Source organism: Thamnophis elegans, chromosome 2 (genome assembly GCF_009769535.1).
Source record: "Thamnophis elegans isolate rThaEle1 chromosome 2, rThaEle1.pri, whole genome shotgun sequence".
Taxonomy (NCBI): Eukaryota; Metazoa; Chordata; class Lepidosauria; order Squamata; family Colubridae; genus Thamnophis; species Thamnophis elegans.
Window position 1 is genome coordinate 167,188,339 of NC_045542.1, and position 25,549 is coordinate 167,213,887.

General features: G+C 42.8%; 2 protein-coding genes across 4 annotated transcripts; both read left to right on the forward strand.

The window, feature by feature from the left end:
* Positions 1–1,889: 1,889 nt before the first annotated feature.
* LOC116502877 (zinc finger protein 2 homolog) lies at positions 1,890–8,357 on the forward strand. Of its 2 annotated transcripts, none has more exons than XM_032208855.1 (5): positions 1,890–2,052; positions 2,222–2,342; positions 3,378–3,460; positions 4,627–4,753; positions 5,504–8,357. In XM_032208855.1, the coding sequence occupies exons 2-5, from the start codon at positions 2,243–2,245 to the stop codon at positions 7,063–7,065; spliced, it is 1,872 nt and encodes a 623-aa protein (XP_032064746.1). In that variant the 5' UTR covers positions 1,890–2,052; positions 2,222–2,242; the 3' UTR covers positions 7,066–8,357. The 2 variants fall into 2 exon arrangements, with proteins under 2 accessions (XP_032064746.1, XP_032064747.1); XM_032208856.1 differs by having other exon boundaries at positions 5,507–8,357.
* Positions 8,358–11,445: 3,088 nt separating this feature from the next.
* Positions 11,446–23,538, forward strand: LOC116502874 (zinc finger protein 345-like). Of its 2 annotated transcripts, XM_032208850.1 has the most exons (5): positions 11,446–11,612; positions 11,814–11,934; positions 16,070–16,152; positions 19,238–19,364; positions 21,335–23,538. In XM_032208850.1, exons 3-5 carry the CDS (start codon positions 16,078–16,080, stop codon positions 23,371–23,373), a joined length of 2,241 nt encoding a protein of 746 aa, XP_032064741.1. In that variant the 5' UTR covers positions 11,446–11,612; positions 11,814–11,934; positions 16,070–16,077; the 3' UTR covers positions 23,374–23,538. The 2 variants fall into 2 exon arrangements, with proteins under 2 accessions (XP_032064741.1, XP_032064742.1); XM_032208851.1 differs by having other exon boundaries at positions 11,446–11,934; positions 21,338–23,538.
* The last annotated feature ends 2,011 nt before the right edge of the window (positions 23,539–25,549 follow it).

Sequence of the window (25,549 nt, forward strand, 5' to 3'; positions counted from 1 at the left end):
ATACTGTCATCCTGCCTATTTAACTTCTATGTAGAGCACATCATGAGAAAGGTGGGGCTAGATGAATCACAAATTGGAATTAAGATTGCCAAGAGAAACACCAACAACCTTAGATATGCAGATGATACCACTCCAATGGCAGAATGTGAAGAGGAACGAAAGAGCCTCTTGATGCAGGTGAAGAAGGAGACTGCAAAAGTTGGCTTTAAACTCAACATTAAGAGAACTGTTGATGGCATCCGGTCCTCTCAATCCCTGGCAAATAGATGGGGAAGAAATGGAGGTAGTGACAGATTTTATTTTCTTGGGCTCCAAGATCACCGCAGATGGGGATTGTAGCCAAGAAATGAAAAGACTCTTGCTTCTGGGGAGGAAAGTTATGGCAAATCTAGACAGCATACTAAAAAGCAGAGGCAACAAAAGTGCCTATAGTGACGGCTATGGTTTTCGAGGTTGCTATGTATGGCTGTGAAAGTTGGACCGTAAGAAAGGTTGAGCGCCAAAGAATGGAGGCCTTTGAACTATGGTGCTGGAGAAGACTCCTGCGAGTCCCTTGGACTGCAAGACGATCAAACCGGTCAGTCCTAGAGGAGATCAACCCTGACTGCTCTTTAGAAGGCCAGATCCTGAAGATGAAGCACAAATACCACTAATGAGAAGGAAGGACTCGCTGGAGAAGAGCCTAATGCTAGGAAAGATGGAGGGCAAAATAAGGAGATGACAGAGGTGGCTGGATGGTCACTGAAATAGTAGGCATTAAATGGGCTCCAGAGGATGGTAGAGGACACGAAGGCCTGGAGGAACGTCCATTGAGTTGTGATGTGTCAGATACAACTTCGCAACTAACAACAGTTGGGGATAATATCAAAAGAAAGCTGTTTTTGTTGTTTCCCCCCCCTCTTGTATCTTTATTCTCTTTTGGGGGAACGATGGCTGTCTACATCTCAAAGTCATATTGCTCTCAGACACGTCCCACCAACACTTTAAATACAGGTTGTCAACTTACAACCACCACTCAACCCAAAATTTCTGTGGCAGTGAGAAATTTGATGTCAATTTCGTCTTTTTTTTCCAATATTTCTTCCCATAGTTGTTATGTGAATCACCACAGTATTTAATATTAGCAACATGGTTGTTAAAAATATCTGCCTTCCCCATTGATTTTGCTTGTCCAAAGCTTCACATGACCCTGAGACACGGCAACCGTCGTAAATATGAGTCAGTGGTCAAGCGGCTGAATTCGGATTGCACAACCATGGGGATTCTGCAATGGTGTTTATTTATTTATTTACATTGTCATTGTACGTATATACACAGTATACCCATACAATGAAATTCACATAACACCCAGAAACCACACGACAATCCCCAAATAACACCCCCACCCACCAAAAATTCCCCACCCCTTTAGTGTGAGCAATGGACGTAAGTCACATTTTCCAGGGCCGTTGCAGCTTTGAAGGGTCATTAATTGAATGGTCGTTAAGTTGAGGACTACTTGTAAGGCAGCCATTGATGATTTGTTATGGCACAATCATGAATGTTGGTCATTGTAGGAGATGTGTTGTCAGTTGAGGACTGCCCTGTTAGGATCAGTGAATAAGGCAGCCGCCTTTATCTGGCTACTCCAGTTTTTCCCCCCCAAAAGGGTGATTTCCACCTAACTTAGCTGCTCCGCATCCCTTTCCCTTCTCCCATTCCTGGGCGTCGTTCCCTCCCTCTCTCCCTTGCTTCTCTGACTGCCTGGGGCGAAGCAGCCCTGGACTTGCTGCCTACCCAAGCGGGAACGATTCCCCCGTGGTAGAAGGAAGGGGGCAAGCAGAGGACTCCCGAGTGGGAGGCGTTCTCTGCGCTTTAGCGAGTGGGAGGAGCTGGACGGGACAGGGGAAGAGCTACGAGCGTTTCCAGCTTGGGCTGTGCAAACTCCTTCCTGGGGTCGTTCCGGGGAGGGGAATCCCCGTGCGTGGCCGGCGGCGCTCGCGTATCTTTTCCTGCGCGCAACTCTTGGGGGCGGGCGAGGAAGAGAGGCGCCTTTTTCCTACCGAGCTCCAGGTAAAAAGCTCCTTCCATCCTTCCTGGGAAAAGCTCAATGCAGCTTCTTGGGGGCGCTGCTAAACTCGTTCCCGCAAACACTGACATTCTCCTTGGGGAGATTATTATAAAAATTTTGCTGGCCCTTCCTGACCGTTTCCCGTCACTTCCTTTCTCTGCTCTGTTTCAGATCCGGGAGGCTTGGAGTTCAATGGCTGGGAAACCGGCGGGCAGAAAAGGGGGCGATCCCTCCCAGGTGCTGTTGTTTCGGGGAGTTGCTCTGGACGAGCCTCCTCCGGAAAGAGCATTGGGTAAAGGCTCCTTCTGATACCTTTTAATCTCTTTGTCCTCGTTTCTTTCATCCCTGAATTGGTTTTCATTGTTCAATTTAAGTGCGTTTTTAAAGTATTGTCTGCATTTAAAAAACGTATCGCACTTTTCCTGTGGGATATGTGGATTTCAACTCCCATAATTTTCCATGTGTGTTGAAGTCCACGTATCTTAACAGCTCCCAAGATTGAGAAACCTCGTCCTAGGCCAGGGGTGGGGAAGTGGAGCCCTTTTAGGACTAGTGGACTTCAACTCCCAGAATCCATCAGCCAGGTGTATGAAGTGTTCTGGGAGTTGAAACCCAACTGCCATTAAAGGGCTATAGTCTTTCATTTTTACAGTAGGCTGTGAAAAAGTGTTTCTGTCCTCTTCCCTGATTATCTTATAAAGGAAGGTGAACATTATAGAAACGTAGAATAAAAGAGTTGGAAGGGAGCTTGGAGGTCTTCTAGTCCAACCCCCTGTTTGAGGAGGAGTATTTTATACCCTTTGAGACAATTGGCTATCCAGTCTTTTCTTAACAGCCTCCAGTGAAGGAGCATCTTAGTCAAGATTCTGGTGATCAGGATTCTTACCTTGAAATGGCTGAAATAAAGACCTATGTCCTGTATCTGGGAAAGGTGATAGAGAATTTGAAAGTGAATAGGACTGAGTCTCTTTGTTGGTGCCAGGCCAGGCCTTTTATTACTGATTAACAACTCAGCACAACTCCCTGTATATGGGAGGGGATCTGCTTGAGGCATCCAGAGTCCACCTCTGTGGTTCTTTAATGCATACATTCATGGCCAAGAGAGCTGCCTCTGAATCCAATCCTTGGTTCTTCCTCACCTTTCCGTTTTCTCCTCACCCAGGGTGAGCTTCTATGTATTGCTGTGGCTGCAAGGGACTCACATAAAGGGGTTCCCTAGTTAGCCTAGAAATGGGCTAAAATCAGCCTTCTGCACTGTATGCTCAAGGAGATATTTAGGATGTTTGCTAACAAATTATTCTTTTGCTGGATTTTTTTCCACTCCTAGACATTCCCATGGCCTTGTCTTCACCTCCAGGAACCTCAGTTCTTTGTAATGGAGGATTAACAGTGGTTGAACATCCAATGCAGGTACTAAGATTCTCCCATCCCCAGATGTGCCAATCTCCCAATAACAGAATAACAAAACTGGAGGGGATCTTGGAGATCATCTAATCCATCCCGCTGTTTCCAGCAGGATACCCTACAACATTTCAGACATGTGGGGGTCCGTCTCTCCTTAAAAACCTCCTGCCAACAACTTCGGAAGGCAAACTTCCATTAGTTAATTGATCTCACTTTCAGGACATTTCTCCTTAATTCCAGGATGCTTTTCTCCATGATTAGTTTCCATCCATTGTTTCCTGTCTTGAATTACCTTAGTTGTTCTTCTCTGCACTTTTTCTAAAATCTTAGTATCTTTTTTGGATTGGTGACCAAAACTGAATGCAGTATTCCTGGTGTGGCCTTACTAAGGTTTTATAAAATGATACTAATACTAAGCCCAAGGTGAAAAGTAAAGTCCAAGAATACTTTTGCACAGAAATTAAATATTGAACCCCACTTTCCTTCATTCGGCATGATTCATCCTCTCACCACAGTGGGTAAAATTAACCCAGTGTTGGATTTGGCCAACATATCCAAGGTCAAGCCCATCAATGGACAACAAAGGAATATGGGATTGCTGATCCTGTGGAATTAGCCAAACCAATAAAACATTAACTAGATGAATCTCTAGCCAGAGGCATTTTATTTTAGGAAAAGTTCTCCAAGAAGGGGTTCTGTTAAGAAATTGCCAGTAGCTGTCTAGATGAAGTTGACGATACTGACAGATTTGTAGACTTTTATATAAATATAAATATATTTAACCAACAAATTTACAGCAGCCTTTGTCATCATCCAGAGAAATAAGAACATAAGATAGTCAGGAACATCATGAGATTAACACATCCTACAGAACACACTGAAGGAAAAAAGGAGAAAAACGCCCCCTTTATACTTAACAGCAACCAATCATAGGTTAGATTACATCATGCATGAATCAGCACTCTCTAACTAATCAATTGCAATTGTGTTGGGGCCTACTGTAGAGTTTACTGTTCCAGCTACTAAATTCAATATCCTAACTGGCTCCTTTGCCCAACTTAGAAACTGAAGTTTGTTCATTAAGAAGACTCACATGTAATTAATTCATTGAGGTGTTCATTGTTAGGAATGATCATGGGATATGTTGTATTTTTGTCCTCTCCCTGTGTCAGAATTTGGTATCATTTGAGGATGTAGCTGTGTTTTTCTCCGTGGAGGAGTGGGCCCTGCTGGATTCTAAGCAAAAAGCCTTATACCAAGAGGTCATGCTGGAAATCAAGAGGAACATGGCCTCCTTAGGTAAGGGATTCTCTTAAGATGTCTACATTTAATACCAAAGGTCAAATCTTTAGATCAACTTAATGTGGGATTCGTTGTCTCATTTGGAAATAAGCAATGAGCAGCCAAAACCTCCAAGAGAAAACACTGGTAATTGTATTCTTCACTTTGCAAAGAGGGTGGACCACACATACAGACTCAGGTACAATGGACACACCCTAAATCATCAATACTTTTGCCTTATATTCTCTAGTACTATTACAAATTTACCTCCCATCTCTTCTTCATTGGCTTTGTAATAATGATGTCACAACCTATCCAAAGTATCTAAAGTGAATACATTATCTCTATCCCTGATTACATCCCCCAATACTCTAATTCTATCTCCCCCTGCCCTTATTTACAAATTTCCTTTTGTGGTCCTAGTTCCTATGGGTTGTCTCTAGAGTAACTATCATATCGGTAAGTTCTGGTTAAGGCTGGTTTCTAGCATAGCAGAGGACTCTGATCCTAGCTCCTACATACACTTTTCAAGCTTCAGCCTAGCTCATGAGATTAGAAACATGCAATGTATTTTGTTCACAGGCAAACATGTCTTCTTTCAATTCTGTAAAAACAATACAACTTTGTTTCCCACATTAATAACAAGAATAGCATCCTGCTTTGAACAAATGGGAGTTTGGAAAAATATTGATAATGTTCAAATACAGCAGTGGTGCTTGATCCCTTTTGCACTTAAGTTTGTATTAACTTTTCTTTTTCTGTTGCAAGCAGGCGACACATGGGAGATGGAGGATTCTGGTCAAGAAGCAGCAGCACCTTTGCCAAAAGAGAAAAGGGAATTTGTAGAAAAGTTGTATGGAAAGCAAAGTTCTGAGGAAAAACAGTTAACGGTTGAGCTGGAGAATTGCTCTGGTTTCCCATGTGCAGATACCAATGTCTTATTGGACGCAGATGATTGCCAAGAAAAAGAAGTGTGTCCAAGGTGTGGGAAAACACTCCAAGATGAATCTGGATTATGTGACTGTTGTGAAAGCCTTTTTGGAGAGAAACAAGATGAAAGCAGGCAAGAGTTCTCCAGAAGGACCCTTCCTCCTTCTTTACATGAAATAATACAAGAAGGAGGGGAAATGTTCAAATGTACAGAGTGTGCAGAAAGTTTCAGTACAAACTGCTCTCTTGTATTACATAAAAAGATTCACAAAGCACAGGATCCAAACAAATGTCTGGATTGTGGAAGGACCTTCAGGCAGAAAAGTCATCTCAATTCACATAAGAGGATGCATAAAGGGGAGAAACCTTATAAATGCCTGCACTGTGGAAAGAGCTTCAGTCAAAAAGGTCATCTTAAGTCACACGAGAGGATCCACACAGGAGAAAAACCATTTCAATGCACAGAGTGTGGAAAGAGCTTCCGTTTCTCAGCAAACCTTAATGCTCATCACAGAATCCACACAGGGGAGAAGCCCTTTCAATGCCTGCAGTGTGGGATGTGTTTTGCCCGTTCTGATAGCTTGCATGCCCACGAACGGACCCACACAGGGGAGAAAGCATACATGGAGTATGGAAAGAGCTCCGGTGATTCCAGCCACTTAAGTTTCCATAGAAGAATCCACAGTGGAGAGAAACTGTATCAATGCACCGAGTGTTGGAAGCGCTTCACTAATGAACAGAATCTTACTGTCCATAAAAGGATCCACACAGGTGAAAAGCCTTATAAGTGCACCGAGTGTGGCAAATCCTTCACTCGACTGGGGAATCTCTCTCGTCACAAAAGACTCCACACTGGGGAGAAATCATATGAATGCCGCACATGTGGAAAGATCTTCAATGGAAAATATTGCTATTTATCACATAGGAGGACGCATACTGGGGAGAAGCCCTTTCAATGCCTGCAATGTGGAAAGTATTTTGCCCGTTCTGATAGCTTGCATGCCCACGAACGGACCCACACAGGGGAGAAACCATACAAATGTCTGGAGTGTGGAAAGAGCTTCGGTGATTCCAGCAACTTAAGTTCCCATAGGAGAATCCACAGTGGAGAGAAACCGTATCAATGCACCGAGTGTGGGAAGTGCTTCAATAATCAACAGAATCTTACTGTCCATAAAAGGATCCACACAGGTGAAAAGCCTTATAAGTGCACTGAGTGTGGCAAATGCTTCACTCGACTGGGGACTCTCTCTCTTCACAAAAGGCTCCACACTGGGGAGAAACCATATGAATGCCACACTTGTGGAAAGAGCTTCAATGGAAAATATAGCTATATATTACATAGCAGAACTCACAGTGTGGACAAACCAGTGACAGGAGAGTGGAAAGCTCTTATGTGATTCTGGAGAACTAACGAGCTATAAAAGGATTCACACAGGGGAGAAACCCTATAGGTGCACAGAATGTGGGATGAGTTTTAGAAAAAATAGTTACCTTTGTATCCACAAGAGAATCCACACGGGGGGGGGGGAACCATATATATGTCATGAGTGCGGAAAAAGCTTTAGTGGAAATCATTCACTAAGGATCCATAGAAGACTTCGCTCATGGGAGAAGCCCTATAAATGCCTGGAGTGTGGAAAATGTTACAGAGACAGTGGCAAGCTTACCTTCCACATGAGGATCCACACAAGAGAGAAGCCATTTAAATGCATCGACTGTGGAAAGAGTTTCAGAGATGGCAGGAATCTTACGGTTCATAAAAGAATTTGCACCGGAGGAGCCATATCAGTGTGTGGAGTGTAGAAAGAAATCCAGAACCTGGAATGACTTTAGTTGCCATAAGATGCACAGCAGGAAAAGACAACGCTAATTGGTTTGTGTTGATTCTCAAAATTAGCTTCATGTCCACAGAAGTGTCCTAGGAGACTCTGTAGAAATGCATGGAATATGGGAAGAGATTCCAAAGCAGCAGAAAAGTCTTGATTCATTAAAAAGAAGAGTTGCCTTGTAAAACTAGGAATTAATTTTTGGATATTAGATCTTTGTGCTGGTCTAGAGTAAATATGATTAGAAAGAATAAGAATAGAATAGAAATAGCATAGAATATAGAAATAGGAATGGAAGGGAATTCTCTCATTGGCCAAGTGTGACTGGGCATACAAGGCATGTGTCTCCAGTGGATACTCTCTCAGTGTAATAACACACAAGTGATCAACTTTTGTCAATGCAAATAGCAAAGGTAACATATCCAGATGTCTATGGAGATTGTCAGTCATCCAGGTTGAGGTTGTCCAAAGATGTTCTTATCAAAAGGCAACTGGACTTTTATCTTCCTTGCGGAGATTTCCCTTCTTATCCAAGAAGTTTCTTCTGTACTGAACTGAAGAAGCTTCTTGAATATGAAGCGAAATGTCTTCAAGGAAAAACAAAGTAACAAAAACATATTTCTCTAATGTTGGAAGGAATCAAGCAGTGGATCTACTACACCCATGTGGAGAACAAAGAGAAATAAGATCCTCAGTGAGCACTTCACTGGGAGAAAGTGACGGAAGAGAATGAAATATAGAACCAATACGAGACTTGAGGGTGTTGTCAAAAGTAATAACTGGAGGGATGGTGCTGTGTGTGCACCAGTGGTGGGATTCATTTTTTTTTACTACCAGTTCTGTGGGCGTGGCTTGGTGGGCGTGGCAGGGGAAGGATACTGTAAAATCTCCATTCCCACCCCACTCCAGGGGAAGGATACTGCAAAATCCCCATTCCCTCCTCACTCCAGGGGAAGGTTACTGCAAAATCCCTATCCCTCCCGATCAGCTGTGTCTCGGGAGGCAGAGAATAGATGGGATGGGGCCATTCAGCGGTCGCAATTACCTGTTTTCCAAACTACTGAAAATTTCTGTGATTATCGGTTCTCTGGAACTGGTCAGAACCTGTTGAATACCACCTCTGGTCTGCACCATCTAAATTTGGTTGTGTTTAACTGATTTCTAGTCTGAGATACGATATTGATTGTGTTTCTTTTCTTCCATTAATGCCTTAACTTATACAGTAGTTAAAGGCTTAGCTTATACATTTTGGATGTTTTTGGTCAATAAATTGGACATTTCAGGGAACCAAGCTTTAGAAAATACAGGTGGCCCTTGACTTATGACTACAATTTTGATCATATGACACTGCAACAGTCGTGATAAAAATGTCATAAATCATTTTTTTAAACCAAAGAAACGATTTTAAGTTGAGGACTAATTGTAAAACAGCAATTGATTCTTTGTTATTAAGGCAGAAACATGAATGTTAAGAATTTAAGGAAATGTGTTGTTTCAGTCTATCTGACAATTGGCAATTTTTTGAAACCCATCTTGGAAAACATAGGGAAGGAATTTCTTAACATCCACATCGGTCAGGACCGACACTAGGGTCTCCAAATGTAGTTTAAGACTTGTGGACTTCAACTCTCAGAATTCCTCTGGCACAGACGTTACCATACTGACTGCGGAATTTTGGGAGTTGAAGTCCATAAGTTAAAATCTCAAAAGGGGAAAGATGGCGAAGAGGTCTACGATTCCTTGGAGAAGGCTCAGGTTTCCCAGAGAACAAGGCCAGATGCACTGTTTGACCTCCGACAATTGGAAGGCCAGTGTCTCATCAGAGGTGGGGAACCTTGGTCCTTTTTTGACTTGTGGACTTCAACTCCCAAAATTCCGGTACAATGGCTTTGGGATAAATTTCCTTGTGTTACTTTTTCTACACAATAAAGTTGTTGCTTACAGTCTCCACCTCAATGTGTTCAATTGGAGGAATGGGCACATCTGGTAAGGTGGTTGGAGCAGGAAAGGTAAGGAAAAACCAAAAGTGTCTTTGAGTCCAGAAGGATCCCCTTCCTTCTTTCAACCAGATGGCAAGAGCAATTTTCGAGGAGGAAATGGGGAATACGCCAGGAACCTTCTCTCTGCAGAATTCAAGCATGCTCTGTTAGGCTTGGAGCTGTTTTACTATAGGAGAAATAATTTGTACAGGTAGGCCTTGACTTACAACAATTGAGCCGAACATTTTTGTTGTTAAGTGAGACATGTTAAGTGCAGTTTGCTCCATTTTGGGACCATACCACAGTTGTTAAGTGAATCTAGTTTTTTCCATTGACCGCTTGTCGGAAGGTCGTAAAAGGGGATCACATGACCCTAGGACACTGCAGTGGTCATAAATGTGAGTCAGTTTCCAAGATTTTGGAAAGTGTAAGTGTGAAAAAGGGTCATAACTCACTTTTTTAAAATGGCTGTTGTAACTTCAAACGGGCACTAAATGAAATGTAAGTGAAGCACTATCTGTACAGTGTAGAAGTAGTTTTTCTTCTGAACTTCATATAGGTTCTTTTAAATGGAGGGATTAAAAATTTCGCTGCTCAGACCTTTTAAATAGTTAAATATTTTTTAGCTCAGACCTTTTAAATAGTTAAATATTAAATATTTCCTAGCTCAGAAGTTTTCTTCTGCTTCAAGATGGAATCATTAATTGGTTTAAATAGTTCTGCATTTATTGGCGATAATATTAGAATAAGATTGGAAGGGACCTTGGAGGTCCTCTAGTCCAACCCTCTGTTTAGGCAGGAAACACTGTACCACTTCAGACAAATGGCTATCCAACATCTTAAAGACTTCTAATCTTGGAGAATTCACAGCTTCTGGAGGCAAAAGTCACTTGGTAAGTGACTTTTGTGGATTTTTTTGGATTGAATTGCGGTTGTCTAATACATCTCAAAGTTGTATTGCTCTCAGACATGTCCCTTGACACTTCAAATACAAGTAGTCCTCGACATATGACCATCATTCTGTCCAAAATTTCTGTTGCTAAGTGTGACTTTTGGTAAGTGACTGTTGTGCCATTTTAGCATAGTTTTTGCCGTGGCTGTTGCTTGAATCGCCACAGTTGTTAAGTTGGTAACAGTTGCTAAGCAAATCTGTTCGAAGGTCACAAAAGATGATCACATGACCTGGGGACACTGCAACCGTCATAAATATGAGTCAGTTGTCAAGGGGTTGTTAATTTGGATCACGTGACCATGGGGATGCTGCAACTGTCCTTAACTGTGAACAACAATTCTAAATCATTTTTTTCACTGCCATTTGTAACTGAACTAAACAAACGGTTGGAAGTTGAGGACTGCTTCTGATGCAGCAATAGATTATTTGTTATTAAGGAACAATCACAATTGTTAATCATTTTATGGAAATACATTGTAAGTTGAGGACTACCCTGTTAGAATAGGTAGACACGACAGACTCCTTTTCCTTATGGAAACCTTACAGAGAAATTTCCTGACAGGACAATTAATCAGTGGAACAATTTACCTCCAAAAGTTGTAAATGCTCCAACACTGGAAGTTTTGAAGAAGAGATTGGACAACCATTTGTCTGAAATGATACAGGGTTTTCAACCTGAGCAGGGGGTTGGACTAGAAGACCTCCAAGGTCCCTCCCAGCTCTGTTATTCTGTAGTTCCCTTCTAACGGTTGCTCCGCATCCCCTTCCCTTCTCCAGTCCCTGGGCTTCGTCCCCTCCCTCGCTCCCGTTTCACTGACTGCCTCGGGAGAAGCAGCCCTGGACTCCTTGCCCAGCAGACCGTCCCACGCGGGACAGATCTCTCCCCCGCCCCCGTGGCAGAAGGCAGGGGGCAGGCAAGGGAAGTCCCGAGTGGGCAGTGCCCTCGGCCTTTTGGAGAATGGGAGGAGCTGTACGCGGAGAAGAGGAACCGTAAGCGTTTCCTGCTTGGACTCTGCAACGTCCTGACTGGGGTCGAGAAGGGGAATCCACGTGCGTGGCCGGGAAGGAAGGCAGCGTGGCCGGCGGGGCTGCGAGGAAAGCAGATCGCGGATCTTTTTCTGCGCGCATCTCTTGGGAAGCGAAGTCCAAGCGAGGAACAGAGCCGCCTCTTTCCTTCTGAGCGCCAGGTAAGAAGCTCCCTCCCTTCTTTCCTTCTTCCCTTCTTCCCACCTGGGGAAATGCTTGGACAGGTGAGCCTTCAATGCAGCTCCTTGGGGCGTTTCTAAGATCGCTCCTGTAGTCCCCACCTTTTCCTTGGGGAGCTTATTCTGCCGGCCCTTCCCGATCGTTTCCCGTAACTTCCTTTTTTCTCTCTGGTGCTGTTTCAGACCCAGAAGGCTTGGGGTTTAATGGATGCTAACTCGGCTGGAGGGAAAGGGGGCGATCCCTCCTAGGACCTGTTGTTTCGGGGAGTTGCTCTGGACAAGCCACCTCCGGAGGGAGCATCAGGTAAAGGCTCCTCCTGATGCCCTTTAATCCTCAGGATTGATTCTGCCGGAGTTAATTTCATTCCTGAATTCCTTTTCATTGTTTAATTTAACTTGTTTTTTTAAAAGTCTTGTGTGCAGTTCAACAGGTATCACCCTTTTCCTATAGGCCAGCGTGTCTCAACCTTGGCAACTTTTAAGTTATGTGGACTTCAACTCCCAGAATTCTCCAGCCAGCTTAAGATAGCTGGCTGGGGAATTCTGAGAGTTGAAGTCCATGTATTTTAAAGCTGTTTATGGTTGAGAAAACATTGCTATTCCAAAGGGTAAATCCCACCTGCAAAACTACTCTTTCTTTCTCTTCTGAGTATCTGATGAGGAGGGTGACCATTATGTGGGTCAGGATTCTGATGATCAAGACTGCAGAGAAGAGCAACAAAAGATGATTAAGGGAGAAGAGGCTAAAACATAGAAAGAATGGTTGTTGGAATTGGGTGTGTCTAGTGTCAGAAAACACCTGATAAGGAACATAGCTGCACTAGTAAGAAATTGAACAGACAACATACCATAAGGCATCTCACTTAGGGTCCTGTATTAAGGATAATAATTTATTAAGGATCCTATGTGCTTTATTAAATTTCAAATTATATCAAACAGCAAGTACTTACAGAAAAATCACATTGTAATGAGGGTCAATCAGACAAGCAGCCAAAAGGGATAGTTTGAGGCTGGTTGGCCCCGACTCACTGTCCAACATGCCACTATATACAACAAAGCACAAGACTCCAAATTCTGCCATGTTTGTCACAGCAACTGTGGCAGTTTTCTCTTCCTTTAACCACAATGTCACAACATTGTTATTTTTACATACATTTTACATACATTTACATACCTGATAGTTCCTCTTTTTCCTCAATCTCAGCTCGACTCACCCTGCAAACTCATCTACCAATAGTATTGAGACATACTATTTCAACATACTTGCAAGTTACAACTTTTTAATAGACACAATAGTATTGAATACCATGATTTTAAAGAGATCATACAGATTAACACTGAATACAATAAATCTTGCCAAAGAAATATCAGGTCCATAGGCATCTATCAAGAAGCAAAGGCCTACATTATGATGAGTTTCCCCTCACACTAGTTGAATGAAAAGAAGGACTAGGGATGACAGGATAGCAATATTCCATTTGTTGAGGGGTTGCCACAAGGAAGAGAAAGTCAACCTATTCTCCAAAGCCCCTGAAGGCAGGATTAAAAGCAATGGATGGAAATTAATCAAGGAGAAAAGCAACCTAGAACTGAGGAGAAATTTCCTGACCATGAGAACAATGAACTAGAGGAAGGACTTGCCTCCAGAAGTTGTGTCTGCTCCAACACTGGAGGTTTTTAAGAAGAGATTGGACAACCATTTGTCTGAAATGATATGGCAGGTGTGTCAAACTGGCAGCCAATGGGCCAGATGTGTCACACGTAGGCCACGCCCAACGTAGCTCTGTCAAGGGGAAAAATGTGAAAGGTCATGTGACACGGGGAGTTTGACACCTGTGGTATGGAGGTTTGAAGACCTCTGTTATTCTGTATTCTGAAATAACTGAAATAAAGGACACGTGTGGGAAAGGGTGATATGGAAACCACATGAGGCTTGCTAAAAATACATTGCAACAGGATGTAGGCATGGCTACCTTGGTATTTTCCTTACTGTGTCATATACTGTCAATCAACCAGCTGTGTTTCCTGCTTGGGTGACTAGGTAAAATATAGAAGCGTGCTGAAAAAAATATACAGGCTCTTTCCCAGGCTTTGTCCAAATCTGAGTACAAGTATTCCTTGATTTACAACCACAGTCGAGCCCAACATTTCTGTTGCTTAGTGAGACAGTTGCTGAGTGAGTTTTGCCCGCTTTTATGACCTTTCTTGCCCCAGTTGTTAAGACAACCTTGGCAGTTGTTCAGTTAGTAACATGGTGGTTCAGTGTCAGGGGAAAAACCTGATTATGAGCAGAGCTGCACTTAATAACAATTGGACAGACAGCACACCACAAAAAGCCTCACTCTTGGATTCAGAGGTTTATTAGAATTTAGAGCATAATAAACCTAAAGCTCTTACATGAATCATATTGCAATGAGGGTCAATCAGACAAGCAGTCAAGGGGATGCTTGAGACTGAACAACTCCCATTCTTCACTCTTGCCTTATATTCCTTAAGTACTGTATATAAAGTAAGTATATAAAGTAAGGTTCTACATTTAGGCAAGAAAAACAAAATGCACAGGTACAGTATATGTGCCACCTTGCTCAATTATAATAACTGTGAGAGGGATCCTGGAATCCTAGTGGACAATCATTTAAATATGAGCCAGCAGTGTGCAGCAGCTGCCAAAAAAAGCCAACACAGTTCTAGGTTGCATAAGCAGAGGTATAGAATCAAGATCACGTAAAGCGTTAATGCCACTTTACAAGGCCTTGGTAAGGCCACACCTGGAATGCTGCTTTGGTATTTTACATTGTGGCAACCAACAGTTTTGGTTGCCACAATGTAAAAAAGATGTGGCGACTCTAGAAAGAGTACAGAGAAGAGCAACAAAGAGGATTAGGGGACTGGAGACTAAAACATATGAAGAACGGTTGCAGGAACTGAGTATGTCTAGTTTAATGAAAAGAAGGACTAGGGGAGACATGATAGCAATGTTCTGATATCTCAGGAATTGCCACAAAGAAGAGGGAGTCAAACTATTTTCCAAAGAACTTGAAGGTAGAACAAGAAGCAATGGGTAGAAACTAATCAAGGAGAGAAACAACTTAGAACTGAGGAGAAATTTCCTGACAGTTAGAACAATTAATCAGTGGAACAACTTGCCTCCAGAGGTTGTGAGTGCTCCAACACTGGACGTTTTTAACAAAATGTTGGATAACCATTTGTCTGAAATGGTATAGGGTTTCCTGTCTAGGCAGGGGGTTGGACTAGAAGACCTCCAAGGTCCCTTCCAACTCTGTTATTCTATTCTATTCTAAGTCACAAAGGTTTTCAGGATTCTGCCATCTTGCCATAAGCAACAGGGCAGTTGCTCATTCCTTCAGCCTAAACGTCACAACATTAACTATTTCTGTATATGTGACCAACATATGTTTTTCCCAGGATTTTAGCCCACCACCATCTTGCCAGCTAAGCACCTATCCTGCTTCCAAAGCACATTTCCAACATACACAGTGTAATTTCCACATACTGTGTGTTTGTGTGTGGGGGACACAAGTCCATCACACACAATCCAACCACTGACTTTTCATATGTTAATCAATGCTGATTTGTGTGCTGGGTCTGCAATCCCCCAAACCTTCATAAATACAGCCATTTCTTGATTATGACCTATGCTACAACGTGTTAAAGCAGGCTTTAATATTCCTGAAGTTTGGCAGGTAATTTCTTATTAATGCTGGACCTTCTCCAAATTCCCTGAGATAACAGCAACCCAGGGAACTGGATTAGGGACAACATCAGTAGTAAGTAGATTCAGGTCCCCGTTTTGCAAGCTTCTCGCAGAAGGTTACAAAATGTGATCATATGACCCTAGGGCACTGCAACCGTCATAAATATGAGCCAATTGTTGCCAAGTGTCCGGATTTTAATCACGTGACCATGGGAATACTGCCAATGGTCGTAAGTGTGAAAAACAATCATGTCATTTTTTTCCAGTGCTTGGTAACTTTGAACAGTCACTAAATGAATGGCTGTAATCTGAAGACTACCTGTATATGTATGACTCAGAGAGAATTGGACTGTGGCTCTTTGTGCCAGGGCAGACCTGGTACTCCTGACTACTCAGCACAACTTCCTGGGATGTAGGATGGGATTTGCTTGAGGCCTCCAGAGTCCACCTCTGTGGTGCTTCAATGCGTAAATTCATGGCTGAGATCATCTGCCTCTGAATCCAATCCCTGGTCCTTCCACCCTTTTCAGTTTTCCTCTCACCCAATGTTAGCAGCTTCTATGTATTGTTGCTGTGGCTGCAAAGTACTGGTACTTAAATAAACTGATTCCCTAGTTAGCTTAAATATATGTAGAATTGTCCTTCTGCACTGTAGCTTCACCAATATCCTTAGGATGTTTGATAGTAAATTATTCCTTTGCTGTTTTCCCCCCCTCACTCCTAGACACTCTGATGGCTTTGTCTTCATCTCCCGGAACCTCAGTTCTTTTTAATGGAGGACTTACAGCGGTTAAACTTCCAACTAAGGTAGGAGGATTCTCCCCTTCTTTAAAGTGTCCCAAAGGTGCTTTTTCAGGAGGCAACTGGACTTTCTTGAAAAAGCACCTTTGGGACAACCATGACCTGGATGACTGAGAATCTCTACAGACTCCCTTAAAGTGCCAGTCTGATCTATTGGAGAAGCCACCAATAACAGAGGGCAAGAGAAGGAAGAATGGATAGAAACTAACCAAGGAGAGAATCTACCTAGAGCTAAGGAAATTTTTTTGTGAATTTGTAAATTGTGAGAACAATTAACCAGTAGAATGGCTTGCCTTCAGATGTTTTAGGTTAGTGATGGCTAACCTTTTCGTCGCTGTGTTCCAAAAGCGTGCACACTCATAATGCAATGGGTGCACAACCCCCTCACGTGCACCTCGCCCCCTGTGCATACGTGCACAATCTCCCTCTGCTCCACGTGACATGCACACGTGACCCCTTGCGTGCCTGTCCCCCACCCATGCGACCCCCCACCCTCCCGCGCATGCGCCCCACCCCTGGACATGTGCAGCAGAGACCCGAAAATTAGTTGGCCGGCAGGAAGTGTGCACCCATGCATGGTGGAGCTCAGCTGAGGTGAAGGCTTGCGTGCCTGCAGAGAGGACTCTGTGGGCCATAGGTTCACCGTCATGGTTTTACTGATCCATCACTGGAGGCTTTTAAGAAGAGTCTGGACAGCCATTTATCTGGAATGGTATATAAGGTCTCCTGCTTGAGCAGGGGGTTGGGCTAGAAGACCTCCAAGGTCCCTTCCAACTCTGTCATTCTGTTATATCCTGTTATTTTGTTACATTATCGGGTTAAAAAGCACACCCAGAGAGCTCAGCTGATTCAGTGCACAGTTCCCCATGCTGATTATGGGATGTTAGTTTAAACTGCGCAGACCTTCAGTAAAATGGGAAAAAGTAACGAAAGATCAGCCAATTCTGCCATGTACAGTTGTGTGCAAAAGCCTCAGGTCACCATTAGGTGATTGTTGTGGAAAGAAGGCACTGACCATGTGAGAAGAATATAATGGGGCTCTGCAGTTCCTTGGTGTTGATCCGGGGTGGGTTGCTGTCGGTTTTACTACTAGTTCGCAACCCGTGCACATGTGCGCTATTCAATGTAAACTGTTCGCGCATTCGCAGAACAATTTACAGTGAACTGCGCATGCGCACTCACTAAAATCCAACATGGTGGTGACATCAGCAGCTGTGAGGGAACCGGTTCGGCGGCATGTCAGGCATGGGCGTCACTCTCTGTTTGGCCGAACCAGCACAACCCACCTCTGGTGTTGATGTTGTATACCTTTCACACGTCCTTTAAACACAGTAGGATTGGGGAGGGGGCATTTTATGTCCTTTCTTGCCACAGTTGCTAGTGGGTTGGACTAGATGACCTATAAGGTCCCTTCCAACTTTGTTAATCTGTTAAATCACCACAGTCGTTATGGAAAATGACTTTTATGGATCATAAAAGAGGATTCGGAGGGTCTCAGATCATTGCAACCGTCATAGTCAATTGCCAAGCGTCCAAATTTTAATCTCGTATATGTGGGGATGCTGCAACGGTTGTAAGTATGAACAATAGTCATAAGTCAGTTTTTTTAAGTGCTGTTGTAATTTCAAACGAACTGTTGGAAGTCAAGGACTACCTGTACGCTAAATCCTTAGGAGGACTGGGTGAGACCTAAGACTTTTGCTTTTAGTAAGTGTTGTAATGAGACATGGGATATTGTGTCAGCATAAAGGATGTCTAATATGCTGAAGTAGGATATCTATTTTGGCTTATCTAAAGTGCACATATGGTATCTGTCTGCTTATCCGCCAACTTGTTTATTAGACATATATTGTTAGTTCCCCAAAATATGAGACCCTTGAATGTAACCAAATATGGTTAGACGGGATGAGCACGTCATCACCCATATATAAGGAAGTCCCTGAAACCTCCTCGGGGTTCAGGCCGTTTATCCTTTGCTTTGAACCTGCGCAAATAAACCTCTCCTTCTCTGAAGTGCTGGCTTATGTCTCGTCATTTTCCACAACACTCTCCTTGATCAGCTTCTATTCATTGTTTCTTTTTGCTGCCTTCCGGTGCTTTGGAGAAAAGGTTGATTCCCCCTATTGTTGCAACCTTCAAATACTGAAACACGGCTATCATGTCACTCCTAGTCCTTCTTTTCTCTAGAATTCCTGCAACCATTCTTCATGTTTTACTCTCCAGGCTTTTAATTATCTTAGTTTCTCATCTCTGCCCTTTTTCCAAAATCTCCACATCTTTTTGTAACATGGTGACCAAAACTCCAGGTGTGGCCTTAATAAGGCTTTATAAAGCACTATTAATACTTCACATGAAACCCCAAAGTCAAAAGTAAAACCCAAGGTTTACTTTTACACAGAAATGAAATGTTGAACCCCACTTTCCTTGACTTGGCACGATTCATTGACTCGTTGCATTGGGTAAAATTAACTCAAAGTTGGATTGGCCCAACACATTCAAGCTCTAGCTCATCAGCAGAAAGCAAAGGAATATGGGGTTGTGGAATCGGCCAAACCAATAACACATTACCTGGATGAATCTGGATGAATTATCTAGCCAGAGCAGTGGTGGGTTCTGGGTGGTACGACCCGGTATGACCATACTGGTGGTAGCCAGGAGCAATAGACACTGTACTGGCACGGAGGCTCATTTGTCCTACCTGCCCACCCATGTTCCTTACCTGTTTTTGCAGCAATGGACCAATTGCGCACACACAGCGTGCGGCCCCTGTGTAACCTCTGCCAAGCAACTGGGTGTCACAGGGCGATGGAGTGCATATCCGTGTGCAGCGCACGTGCCTGATTAGGATGCCCGGCCCTGTGCACAGCATACTGGTTGCGACGAGAGCCGGAACCCACCACTGAGCCAAAGGCTCTTTGCACTTTATGTTTTTGGAAAGGTTCTCCAGAAACAATTCAAATTTGCCCTGCCTGGAAACTCTGCAGGTGGAATATGGTCATCAAGAAATGGACTTTCAAGTAGTTCATTGAAGTGTTCATTGTTAGGAATATTGATGGAATATGTTGTGTTTTTTTTCCTCTCTCTGTGTCAGAATTTAGTTTCATTTGAGGATGTAGCTGTGTTTTTCTCCATGGAGGTGTGGGCCCTGCTGGATTCTGAGCAAAAAGCCTTATACCAAGAGGTCATGCTGGAAATCAAGAGGAACATGGCTTCCTTAGGTAAGGGATTCTGTTAGTCTCTCCTGCTCGGGCACAGGGTTGGACTAGATGACCTACAAGGTCTCCTCCAACTCCATTAATCTGACATAATACAATTAACACACCACTATTGAAAATAGCAAAAGATATTGAAATTTAGTAGCTGGAACAGTGGAGTTGTACTATAGTTGATTGGTTGGAGAGAGCTGTCTGCTACATGAGGCTATCTCTGCTGTGATTGGTTAATGTGAGTGTAAAGTGGGGAGTGTCCCACCTTTTTTCCTCTGTGTGTACTAATTTTACCTCATGATGATCCTGTGGTGTTGGTTTACCTCATGATGCTCCTGTTAACCTGACTTTCTTGTTTACAATAAATATTGATGTAAAATATATTAATTTATGTAAAACTAGAAGCTTGTGTCAGCATCTCTGACCTCTTTGGATACCTGCTGCACAATTCCTGACAGATTCTCCTTTCTCTGGACTGAAATGGTGATGGTTGTGAGCACCTGATCTGTTTCTCAGATAAAATGCTCATATATTCATTATATGCAGTAGAAAAGAGTGTCCTTATCTAAGTTTCTACTCCTACTTAGTCTGCTCCCGGGGGCTGGGGGGGGCGGGGCAAAAAAACAAGCAAAAAATGGCCCATCTTTCATGAAAATCGGCCCATTTTGTGTAAAAAAAAAGAGGCATCCATAGCCTTTAGGAGGCTTATAGAGTCCTCCTGTGGGCGGGGGAGGCAAAAATGAGCAAAACATGGCCCATTTTCACTCATTTGTTTCCTCCCCAGGCCCCAGGAGCACTCTGGAAGCTTCCTAAAGGCTATGCATGGCCATTTTTGCAAAGGGGGTGGGATTTCAGGAGGCCAAAAATGCTGTATTCAGTGTATAGACGCACCCAGATTTTCACCCTCTTTTTTGAGGGAAAAAGGTGCATCTTATACTCCCAAAAATACGGTAGTTCATCTGGTTGGTTCAAGCTCTGAGAAGCTCTGTTTGACTCTGTGCTACATTTGGCCTTGCAAAACTAATTGGCAATTAGGTCCCTGGCAGTGTTTCAAGGGAGATAAAGGTGAGTGCTTATCAGCATTACCCTGAAAGACTATGGCAACTTGAGCAGACATCTGTCAGACTCTTCACAGGCTGTTTGTGAATCATTATGAGCTGTGAATGACCATAATTCACAGCCATATAATAAAAGAGGGTTTTTGGGATAAGATTGTGATTTATGCTTTCTCAGGAAGCCTAGTTCAGAACACAGTGCTAATGGCCAGTTGACTGCAAGGAATATCAATCCTTCCATCCTCCACCATTCAGTCAGAACTGAAGAAGCTTCTTGGATGAGAGTCAAAATGTCTTCAAGGAAAAAAAAACACACACTGTGGGATACACACCAGAGTGACAACCATTTTTTTTCAAGGGAAAACCTCTTCATGGATATGAAGCTGAAGCTCAGTTCCAGGTCCAGGTCCCTCAAAATTTTCACCAGATTAAAATTAAACCACTACACTTTCCATCATCAAGTCTATTATCTTTTAGTTAGGATTGAGTATTTGTATTTTTATAATATTTTATTTTGTATAGATTTTATGTAGTTTTTATCCCTTTAATATCACAAGCCCTCCAGGGTTTCCCTAGGGCAAGATGAGAGACCAATAAATTAACGAAGGTAGGAACAAATGAATGAATATAGGCCACTTTTAAGGGTCCCATCTGCTGTCATGAAACTAAATATGAAGCAATTGAATAGATGGTTCCTCCTCCAAATAAGGTTCAATGATCTTATCCAAAATCTTCAGGTTTTTATTCTGTACCATTGAGAACAAGAGAGACCCAAAAGCCAAATCTTTTATCACTTTAATATCACTTTAATACCCTGTTTGGAACAAATGGGAGTTTGGAAGAATATTAATACTGTTCAAATAAAGCAATGGAGTTTGATCCCTTTCATGCCTAGGTTTTTCTTAACTTTTTTTTTTCTATTACAAGCAGGTGACGGATGGGAGATGGAGGATTGTGGCCAAGAGGCAGCAGCACCTTGGCCAAAAGAGAAAAAGGAAGTTGCAGAAAAGATGGATGGAAAGCAAAGTTCTGAAGAAAAACAGTTAACGGTTGAGCTGGAGAATTGCCCTGGTTTCCCATGTGCAGATACCAATGTCTTATTGGAAACAGATGATTGCCAAGAAAAAGAAGTGTGTTCAAGGTGTGGGAAAACACTCCGAGATGGATGTGAATTATGTGACTGTTGTGAAAGCCCTGCTGGAGAGAAACAAGATGAAAGCAGGCAACACTCCGGAAGTACCTTTCCACCTCCTTTACATGAAAGAATACAAGAAGGAAGAGAAATGTACAAATGTATGGAGTGTGCAGAAAGCTTCAGTACAAGACACTCTCTTGCATTGCATAAAAAGATTCACAAAGCAGAGGATCCACACAAATGTCTGGATTGTGGAAGGACCTTCAGGCAGAAACGTCATCTGAGTTCACGTAAGAGAGTCCACAAAGAGAGGAAGCAGCATCAGTGCATCACCTGTGGAAAGACCTTCAGAAACAGCAACTCCCTAACATCCCACCAAAGCATCCACAGAGAGGAGAAGTTGCATCAATGCAGGGAGGGGAGAACAAGGTTTATTCAGAGCAAGGAACTGAATTCCCAGAAAAAAAGTCCCACTGGGAATAATTCATGTAAATGCCTGGAATGTGGGAAGAGCTTCCGCTTTGCAAGTGCCCTCACTTACCATAGAAGGATCCATACAGGGGGAAAGCCGTATCATTGCACTCTGTGCGGAAAGAGCTTTGCACAAAAAGGCAATTTTAATTTACATAACAGGATCCACACGGGAGAGAAACCCTATAAATGTTTGGAGTGTGGGAAAAGCTTCAACAGACGTGATACTCTAAACTTACATAATAGGATGCATAAAGGGGAAAAACCGTATAAATGCCTGCACTGTGAAAAGAGCTTCTATCAAAAAGGTCATTTTAAATTACATGAGAGGATGCACACAGGAGAAAAAACATTTCAATGCATGGAGTGTGGAAAGACCTTCTATTGCTCGGCACGTCTTACTGCACATCACAGAATCCACACAGGGGAGAAGCCCTTTCAATGCTTGCAATGTGGAAAGTGCTTTGCCAGTTCTGGTGGCTTTCATGCCCACGAACAGACCCACACAGGGGAGAAACCTTATAAATGCCTGGAGTGTGGAAAGAGCTTTGGTAATTCCTACCATTTAACATTACATAGGAGAATCCACAGTGGAGAGAAACCATATCAATGCTTTGAGTGTGGGAAGCACTTCAGTCAAACAAGTAACCTTAATATGCACAAAAGGATCCACACGGGGGAAAAGCCTTATAAATGCACTGAATGTGACAAATGTTTCACCCGTTCATGGTCCCTCACTTCCCACAAAAGGCTCCACTCCGGGGAGAAACCATATGAATGCCGCACATGTGGAAAGTGCTACAATACAAAAACTGACTGTATCGTACATAGTAGAACCCACACTGGGGAGAAGCCATATCAGTGCCAAGAGTGTGGAAAATGCTTCAGTGATTCTCGAATACTGACGATCCATAAAAGGATTCATACAGGGGAGAAACCCTTTAAGTGCATGGAGTGTGGCAAGAGTTTTAGAAAAAGTAGTTATCTTCATATCCACAAGAGGATCCACACTGGGGAGAAACCATACACATGTAATGAGTGCGGAAAAAGCTTTACAAGCGATAATTCACTCAGAAACCATAAAAGGATTCACTCAGGGCAGAAACCCTATAAATGCCTGGAGTGTGGAAAATGTTTTAGTGTGAGTGGCCATCTTACTTACCACAATAGGCTCCACACGGGAGAGAAGCCGTTTAAATGCATTGAGTGTGGAAAGAGTTTCCGAGCTGGCAGCAGTTTTAGACTCCATAATAGAATCCACACAGGGGAGAAGCCATATGAGTGTGTGGAGTGTGGAAAGAAATTCAGAACTGGGGGTGACTTTAATCGGCATAAGAAAACGCATAGCAGGAAAAGATGACACTAATTGGTTCGTATTGATTTTCAAAATTTGCTTCATCCCCACAGAAGTGTCCACAGGAGAATCTGTAGAAATACTTGGCAAATGGGAAGGGCTTCCAAAGCAACAGAAGCTTTTCGACCCATTAAAAATAAGTGTTGCCTTATATATTTAAGTCACGCCAGAAGAGAGGTTACTGCTGGTTCGGCCCGGTTCAGCCGAACAGGTAGTGGAATTCAGGCCGGGGTCACAGAACCGGCAGCGACCGAGGCCTGCCTGAACCAGTTCCCTCACTGCTGCTTGGCTGCTGCCATTTTGGATTTTAGTGACTGTGTGTGCGTAGTTTACTATAAACTTTTTGGTGTATGCGCGCAGAACAATTTACATTGAACATGGCACGCAGGTTGCACGCAGGTTGCAAACCAGCAGTAACACCGGCAGCAAGCCACCCCTGCGCCAGAACAAAGAGAAAAAGGATCTTCAGAGCACTTCACTGGGAGAAAGAGACGCAAAAGAATGAACCATTGAACCAATACAAGACTCAAGTTTTTTTTTGTCAAAAATAAACACTGGACGATTGGTGTTGTTTCTGCACCGTCTAAAATTTGTTGGGTTCAACTGATTTCTAGTCTGAGATACGATATTGATTGTGTTTGTTTTCTGTTAATGCCCTAACTTGTACTGTAGCTAAAGGCTTAGCTTACACATCTCAGATATGCTGGCTCAGGAATTCTGGAAGTTGAAGCCTATAAGTATAAAAGGCCCAAGGTTCACCATTTCTGATCTAAATAGAAGGATCCTTGGAGATTCAATTAACAGGTTAAACTTAGAATAAAGGTGGAAATGCTTCAGCTTGCTAAACCAGAACCCCAAATATACTAAGGAACAAGACAAAAGATACAAATAGGAAAGATTTTCACCTGTACACCTCTAAAAAGAAGAAGTATGCTATTAGAAAAATAGGAAGTATCACGGAAAAGTACTGCTGAAGCAACATTTATGAAAGTGTTGAGGTTACTCTGTACATGTTAGGATAGCTTTAAATAACTTGGCTGGGCTTTGTATTATGTACGGTAAATATAAATGTAAAGGTTCCCCTCACACAGATGTATTAGTCGTTAACGACTCTAGAGGGCGGTGTTCATCTCCGTTTCAAAGCCGAAGAACCAGCACTGTCCGAAGATGTCTCCGTGGTTATATGGCTAGCATGATTACACAGCGAAGGCACACGGAACATTGTTACCTTCCCACCAAAGGTGGTTCCTATTTGTCTACTTGCATTTTTACATGCTTTCGAACTGCTAGGTTGGTAGAAGCTGAGACAAGTAACCGGAGCTCACTGCATTACGCTGCGCTAGGGATTCGAACTGCCAACCTTTCTGATTGACAAGCTCAGCGTTTTAGCCACTGAGCCTCCGTGTCATGTTTGTATTATGTATACTATGGCTAAAATGTTAGTGTAAAACAGGCAGGAATTACTGTAAAGGGAGTTGAGGAAATACCTTCTGACTCTGACTTGTAAACTGTGGGAAATGCTCTGTAAAACCCACTGGTAGGCGTTGGTGGGATAAACTGGCTTTGAGAGATCTTTGTGCGTCACTTTTTCTGCAGAATAAAGCTTTTGCTTACAAGCTCCACCTCAGTGTGTTAAGTTTGAGGCACGAGTACGTCTGGCAACGCAGCTGGAGCAGGAAAAGTAAGGAAAACTAAAAGTCCCTTTGAGTCCAGAAGGATCTCCTTCCTTCTTTCAACCAGATGGCAAAAGAAATTCTTGAGGAAGAAATAGGAAATATGCCAGGAACCTTCTCTCTCTGCAAACTTCGAGCATGTTCCATTAGGCTTGGAGCTGTTTTACTATAGGAGAAATTCTTTTGTACTGTGTAGTGTAGTGTAATGTCAATACACTTAAATGTATTAAATATTTCTCAACTCAGACCTTTTAAATATTGAAATATTAAATATTTCCTAGCTTCAACTTCAAAATGGAATGGTTAATGGGGTGCTCTTATGGAGTATAAGACAGTCTTTTGATTCTGCATTTATTAGGGATAATATTAGAAAAAAGCTGTTTCTGTGCCCCCACCTTTTATTTAAAGATTTATTCTCCTCTTTTGGAGCATGGGAGAAATCTCTAAGTTGTATTGTTCTCAGATATGCCCTGCCAACACTTCAAATATTATTTTGCTGCATTTGAAAC

Bases quoted from the DNA above. Each gene is read 5' to 3' on its own strand.
- LOC116502877 (XM_032208855.1), top strand. From the start codon at position 2,243: ATGGCTGGGAAACCGGCGGGCAGAAAAGGGGGCGATCCCTCCCAGGTG. The intron at 3,461-4,626 runs GTACTAAGATTC...TCCCTGTGTCAG, and splicing joins TGGTTGAACATCCAATGCAG to AATTTGGTATCATTTGAGGA. The intron at 4,754-5,503 runs GTAAGGGATTCT...TTCTGTTGCAAG, and splicing joins GAGGAACATGGCCTCCTTAG to CAGGCGACACATGGGAGATG.
- LOC116502874 (XM_032208850.1), top strand. From the start codon at position 16,078: ATGGCTTTGTCTTCATCTCCCGGAACCTCAGTTCTTTTTAATGGAGGA. The intron at 16,153-19,237 runs GTAGGAGGATTC...TCTCTGTGTCAG, and splicing joins CGGTTAAACTTCCAACTAAG to AATTTAGTTTCATTTGAGGA. The intron at 19,365-21,334 runs GTAAGGGATTCT...TTCTATTACAAG, and splicing joins GAGGAACATGGCTTCCTTAG to CAGGTGACGGATGGGAGATG.